This window comes from Scylla paramamosain, chromosome 33 (assembly GCF_035594125.1).
Source record: "Scylla paramamosain isolate STU-SP2022 chromosome 33, ASM3559412v1, whole genome shotgun sequence".
NCBI lineage: Eukaryota > Metazoa > Arthropoda > Malacostraca > Decapoda > Portunidae > Scylla > Scylla paramamosain.
Genome location: NC_087183.1, coordinates 15,135,057 through 15,142,367, shown reverse-complemented (window position 1 = coordinate 15,142,367; position 7,311 = coordinate 15,135,057). Strand labels below are relative to the sequence as shown.

General features: G+C 36.9%; 1 protein-coding gene across 4 annotated transcripts in view; it reads right to left on the bottom strand.

Annotated features, from left to right (window-relative positions):
* Positions 1-7,311, bottom strand: part of LOC135089770 (SH2/SH3 adapter protein dreadlocks-like) — a 34,231-nt gene extending 26,920 nt beyond the window's left edge. The window contains exons 1-2 of one of the 4 annotated variants that reach the window (XM_063985778.1): positions 7,153-7,278; positions 4,750-4,908 (exon numbers count right to left, since the gene is read on the bottom strand). In XM_063985778.1, coding sequence (XP_063841848.1) covers positions 4,750-4,777 — 28 coding nt within the window. In that variant the 5' untranslated portion in view covers positions 4,778-4,908; positions 7,153-7,278. Of the gene's footprint in view, positions 1-4,533; positions 4,598-4,749; positions 4,909-7,152 lie in introns of those variants that run through there. The other 3 variants (XM_063985779.1, XM_063985780.1, XM_063985777.1) reach the window with 3 other exon arrangements.

Here is a 7,311-nt window from a genome sequence, read left to right as displayed (position 1 = left end):
GGGGCGTGGAAAAAGATACAAAAATAAAATTGATACAAAAAGGAATACAGAAAGGGAAACAAAAGAGACATGGAAGGAAATACAAGGGAAACAGGAAGTACAGAAAGGGAAATAGAAAGAGAAACAGAACGTGGGAAATAGAAAGAGAAACATGACATACAGAAAGAAATAAGGGAAAAGAAATAAATGGAGAAAAACAGGATGCATAGAAAGACAAGAAAAAAGAAATAGGTGAGGTAGAGAAGGGAAACAAAGACCATGGAGGGTAAAGAAGGGTGTGGGGGAATGGAAGGAAGGGAACAGAGGGAAGGTGGGATGGGCAGGGTCAGGTATAGGGAAGTTTGAAGGAAGGGGAATATCTAAATTAGTCTGTGTCGCACAATTATAAAAAATCGTAACCGTTTTCTAATTGTTTGTGTTACTTTTGACACTTACATGGAAGAACCTTGCTTATTTTTCATATTACTGATTTGTTGACAGATCAAAATATAACAAAAACCCTTAAATAAATAAAGATAATTTTTTTTTTTTTTGGAAATTATCAACTTCTCAGGTGTTTTTTAACTGAAGTAGTTTGATTTTAAAAGTTTAAGATACAAAAAATTACTTTCTTTAGATCAATTTGAATAGAGAATAACAAAGGATGAGACACCATTAGTACTTCAAATAGATATAAAATTAAGAAAAGAAATTAAAAAAAAAGAAAAAACAGGAAAATGAGCCACAAATTATATAAGAAGATAAGAAGCAGCCCCACCATTCCTCATAAATAGTTTAGTACACCATGTTATATACACACAGAAAAATTACATAAAGAAGGAAGAAGAGGCCAATAAAAGAAGGTAAACAAGCAAAATAAATAGATAGATAGATAAATAAATAAATAAATAAATAAATAAATATATAAATAAATAAATACAGAAGAATGAGAATTAAGGAAAAAAGCATTGACAGACAAAAATAATAAACAAAAAAAAATAAGTAAAGAAAAAAGAAAGATGGAAGAAAAGATAAACAAATAGAAAAAAAAAGACAGAAGGAAGAAAATAAAGGGAAAAAAAAGCAGACCAAAAATAAAATACAATAAACAATTAAACCCAGAGAAAAAAACAAGACCTTAAACAAAGCCACAAGAAAACTATTAAAAGCCCATAAGATAATAAATAAATACATAACAAATAAAGGAAGAAAAAGAGCAGAAAAAAGGGCAAAGAAAAAAAAAAGCATACGATAAACATTAATAATAATAACACTTTAGGAGGCAAAGCAAAAAGAAAAAAAGAAAAGCAAAGAAAAAATAAAATAAATAAATAAAATAAAGGTTAAATGAATAAATATAAGTATTCTTCATTATAAAAGTTTGTTAGTGTTATGTGCTTTGAAAATATGTGCCAAAATCTTCAAAATCGAAGGAAGAAACAGTGAGGAGGGGCAGAAATGCAGCAGAGGTGAATGAAGAAGGAAAATTAAGAAAAAGGGAAATAAAAATGAAAGAATGATAGTAAATAAGAAAAAAAAAAGATGAAAAAGGAAAGCACAGAAGTAGATAGATAAAGAGATGGGTGACTGTAAAGGAGATGAGCAAATGAAAATGAAGGGAACAGATAAAAATGAAGAATAAATAAATATAGTAAGGGAAAAACGGAATATGAAAATGAAGGGTAAATAAGAATGATGGTGAAAAAAAAGAAAGAAATAGATGAAAATGAATAAAGATGTGAATTAAAGTAAAGAAGAGAGAAAGAAAAACAAGAACAGTAAGAACAAGGAAAAAGAAGAAAAGGAAGAACAAGGATGAGAAAAAGAAAATGACAACAAACAGAAAAGAGATGGCAAGAAGAATGGAAATAAGGAACAAGAACAAGAACAAAGAAAAAGAAGAAAAAGGTGAAGAACAAGAATGAGAAAAAGAAAGACACCAGAGAGAAGAAAGATGAAAAACAAGAATGAATGAATGAATGAAGAACAAGAATAAGAGGAAAACAGCAAACACAACAGATAACAATGGAAAAAAAAAAAAAAACAGAGAGAGAGAGAGAGAGAGAGAGAGAGAGAGAGAGAGAGAGAGAGAGAGAGAGAGAGAGAGAGAGAGAGAGAGAGAGAGAGAGAGAGAAAGAGAGAGAGAGAGAGAGAGAGAGAGTTGGAGATAGTGTTACAGATTATTGCATCATTAAACCAAGCGTAAATGAAAACAAACAAAAAACAAACAAACCATTCAGAATCCATCCCATTAATCTGCCACCGGGAAATATTATTGGAACTGTCAAAATACTCGACCAATGAGAGAGAAGGAAAACCCGAGGTGTTCTGATAAATATGTTCCGCTGCTTATGTGCTGTTGATGTCCTTGTTATGATGTTCTCTGTTACTGTTTTCCATGTGATGTGATGTTATGGTGTTGAGTAGCAAGTATCTGCAGTGTTGCCAGTGATGTGATGCTGTATGTGTTGTCGGGTGTTAGGTGATGTTCCCTGTAGTGTTAAGTCTTACATATATGTTCCTTGAGGTGTTGCAGGTGTTGTGTTGCATCCTCTGTGGTGTTATAAGTGGTGTTGTCTTGTTTTATATGATGGTGTGTGTGTGTTGCGTGATGATTTTTGGACGTTTAAGTTGTTGAAAGTGGTGTTGTACTGTTTTCTGGGGTGTTCTGTGAGTTGTGTGATGTTTTAAATGTGTTTGTGGTGTTGACTGATGTTGTGTTGTATTTTTAAGGTGTAAGATGTGTTGCGTGACCTAAAAGGACACTGAGACAAGGATAAAAGGATCATGTTACATTTTGAGAGGAAAAAATAAATAAATAAAAAAAATGTGTGTGTGTGTGTGTGTGTGTGTGTGTGTGTGTGTGTGTGTGAACCACCTGCTCTCACACCAAACACATCAAGAAACCAGATTGGAATGAAGAAAATTTTGCATCACGAATATTTACACACACACACAAATAAGTACTTCTTCTAGGGGACAATTCACAGCACTAACAATTTTGGTCTACTTGAAATATACAGGATATTGAGAGGAACCATGGAGTTTTTTTCTTTTTTTTTTTGCTTTATAAAGACTCAAGACTTTTCTCAGAATCACCACACTTGAATTCTCTGCATGTATCAAATTAAAATATTGACTAAGCTGTTGAAATCATTATCTCTTTTCACTGCCAGATGATTCTTTCCATAACTGTTAACAAGTTTTAGACACTTATTTTCAACATTCTATTTTGGTAATCCCTCAAACAATAAATACAAATAATGATAACAATACTAATAACCTATTCTCTTTTTTTTCCTTTCTCACTGAGCACTAGCAATTTTTTTTTTTTTAACTAAGCTTTGAATGTTAAGAAGTACAATTAATAACAATAATAATAACCTATTCTCTTTTTCTCTTTTCATTACACAAGCAAATTTTTTTTCTACTATGCTTTGAATCTTAGGAAACAATAACCACAGCAGTGAAAATATTAATGCTACTGACTAACTCACTAACTTCACTAGCCACTGCACTTCACTCAGCAAACACACACTCCATTCACACTAACAATACTGAAACAACCCTATTTGCCACCAAAGCTACACTCTCTTCACATTCCAAGGCTGAACTCCAATTTTTTGAAGTTCAAGGCAAGATATTAATGTTTGAATGTGTATGTGTGTGTGTGTGTGTGTGTGTGTGTGTGTGTATGTATGTATGTATGTATGTATGTACACCACTATAAGTTATACCAACACACACACCTCTAACGCTATATCTATCACTATTACACTCATGAATAAGGATTACACAACACACACACACACACACACACACACACACACACTTATCCACCTCACTAACACTACCATACCCTAAATGACAACAGCACACACACACACACACACACACACACACACACACACACACACACACACATACACACACTTATCTACCTACCTACGTACCTACCACTGCCACTAACACTATCACTCTAGCCAACAACTAGAGCAGGGGGGTGACTGAGTTGGGTCCAGTGAGGTGACTATGAGGTGAGTCCGTATCCTGTAGCTTTCACAGGTGCTACACACACACACACTACACATCCGCCCACCCCAAGCATGAACCATGTTACCCTGTGCACTGCGAGGGGCCGACACGAACCACACGAACCACTGACTGCCTCGTGTGTGGGGGAATACGTTAGGTTAGGTCAGGTTGGGTCAGTGGTCGCAATCTTGGTTCTTGCTTGTTTACTCACTCCTAGATGGTGTTTGAAGTTACCGGTTTGTGAGAGATGTGTTGTTTGCTGACTGCAGTGGGTAGACCCCAAGTCACCTTTGCTTTGAGGTGTATGCGGTGAGCGAGTTGTGAGTCAAGATACACCCAAAACATGAGTGAAGTGAACAAAAACACACCCTGGGTCAGTGAGGGAAGGCAGGAGTCAGTGTGAGTGAGAGTGAGAAGCAAAACCTCTATAAGTCAATGCATGTCAAAAAAGTGCATTTATATTGTAAGTGAATGGCAAGGAAAGCCTCCACCTTAGTGCTAAATGAGAGAAACAAGCACCAGAATAGCACCCTGCATGGCCTTGTGACCTGTGACCTGCTAGACCCATTAGACAGAGACCTCAAGGACACTGAGGTCTGATGAAGCCAAGATAGAGCCACGGCCCCGCCAGGTCTCTGCAACACAGAAGCGTAACACCTTCATGCTGGTAGTGTGGTGGTGAGGCGGTGCACACACGGGCAGCGGACCAGTCAGTCAGCCGCCGCACGATACTACTACCTTGGACATTGTTTTGCTGATGCATGACGAAGTTGGCACACAGTTGTTGCGGTTGTGGTTGTCACTAATAAAGATAGATCATTCTGCGCGTGGCTTCGCCTTTTTGCTACTTGCCGCCCAGTAGTTTAGAGCTCAAGCTTCAGATACCCACTCTACCTATTTTTTGGAAACTACAATTATTACAACATCAAATTTGGGAAGGGGCAAGAATACAGATTTTTTTGTATACAACCCAATAGTTTCCAAAATGAAGAAATAGTTAATAGCAGACTGGAAACTCCAATTATGACATCAAATCTGCGAAATGGGAAGAGTATAATTTAGTTTGCTTTTCTTTCACACAATCCAATACAGTTTCCAAAATTAAGCAGCATCCAATCAATGCTCACTTATGCCTCAGTGGAAACTACAAATAGCACAACATCAAATTTGGAAAGGGGTGAAAACTCAAATTTTCATCCACACAACTCACTACAACAGCCAAAAACGTTCATATGACTCCACTTAATATCTCACAATGAACACCACTCAACTTCACTGAAAAACCACAATTCTATCATCATGTTTGGGAAGGGGGAAGGAGGAAGGAGAGAGACCATTTTCTTCCTCACAACCCATAAGAAAATTTTTAACCTTTGACCTAACACAATGCACTTTTCAAATTAACATGTTCTCCAATTGAAGGAAGGAAGGAGAACAAAATTTCCACACAACACCCCCCCTAAAAAAAAATCAAGATCAACTTTTTTGTTTTCTTCCATATAAACCACAACAGTAAAAAAATAAAATAAATAAATAAATAAATAAAAACTTTGCACCATTAATTGAAACCTGACTGGAAAGAATGATGGTGCAAGAAAATCTACACCACTTTACTAAGGATCAGAAGTTTGAATACTTTCCCTGTGTCCAGCTGCTCATTAACTAAATCAAGCCTAAATATGATCCCTTGGTAACCTATGCAGGAATCAAACTTATTAAACAAAAATGACTGATGTTTAAGAGTCAACGTATGTAATTACTTGATGCATTCTCTCTCTCTCTCTCTCTCTCTCTCTCTCTCTCTCGTAAATGAATTAGGGGTGGGGGGGGGGGTGTTGATGGGATAAGACAGAAGGGAGCAGCAGAGGAAGTATTCTTTTCAATCACTTCTAACACAAAAGGGGTTTACAAGTCTATATTCCAGCCACAAGGTTCTTTATGGAGGAAAATCTTACAAGGAGTGTGGGGGAGAGGAGAGGAGGGGGGGTTGATGGGAATAAGCAGAAGGGAGCAGCCCTTGGTTACTGAAAGGAATCACAGCGCCTGTTTGTCGCCACACACAGCAGGTTGTCCAGCCCTTGTGTGACTCGGCATGTGTTTGGAAAGATATATTAAATACAGCCACTACAGCTATTACTGTTGCTGCTACGACTATTTATACCAATGCTCTTGTTGCTGCTGGCTTTGTTCTTTCATACGATGTACTACTATTACTACTACTACTACTACTACTACTACTACTGCTGCTGCTGCTACTACTACTGCTGTTGCTACCACTACTGCTGCTGCTTTCCTACCTATGAGCAAAGGTACAGACAAAGACAAGTACTCCTGCAAAACCTAACTTGACAAGTGGCCTTCTTATTCAACATCAGCATTACTGTATACACTGTGTGAAACAATTTGAATAACTCTATTATTCATTATCATCATTTCTTCCTTACAACAATAGAAAGGAATGAAAGTAAGAAGGAAAAGAAACAAAAATAATGAAACTGAGAGACCTGGACAAGAAGAAATGTTTTAAAATGATTTCTTCTTTGCTTAATTGTGTTAGAGAATAAAAAAAAAAGTTAGAGGGAGACTAAGAAAAAGTTTATCTTTAATAAATTTTGACCACATACACAAAAATAAAAAAAACACATACAATTTTGTTAGGACTTTCAAAACCAGAGAGAGAGAGAGAGAGAGAGAGAGAGAGAGAGAGAGAGAGAGAGAGAGAGAGAGAGAGAGAGAGAGAGAATTACAAATCACAAACAAGAAAAAACATACAATTTTCTTCAGATTTTCATAACTATACACACACACGCACACACACACACACGAACTATGAGAGAGAGAGAGAGAGAGAGAGAGAGAGAGAGAGAGAGAGAGAGAGAGAGAGAGAGAGAGAGAGAGAGAGAGAGAGAGAGAGAGAGAGAGAGAGAGAGAGAGAGAGAGAGAGAGGTCACAAGCCACATAAAAGGCAATAACCACAAGACAAACAGGACAAACACAAGCCGCAATGAATCACCACACACACAAAAAACACACAAACACACACGCATACGCCCATTCACGCCCTTATTTCTAATAACCACGTCGCCCACGCCTTAAATCTCACGCCCATACCTTCATTTGACGTTCCCCTTCACTTACCTAACTTCAAACTCGACATGGCTACAACATTCCCGAAAAAGGTCTCAAATAACAACACACTCCCTAATCCATGGCAAGATGTTTGGGTGCTGGTATAAGGTCTTGGATTTAGCCGCCCTTAGGGTCCAGACGAGAAAAAATAGGATTGGATTTGATATA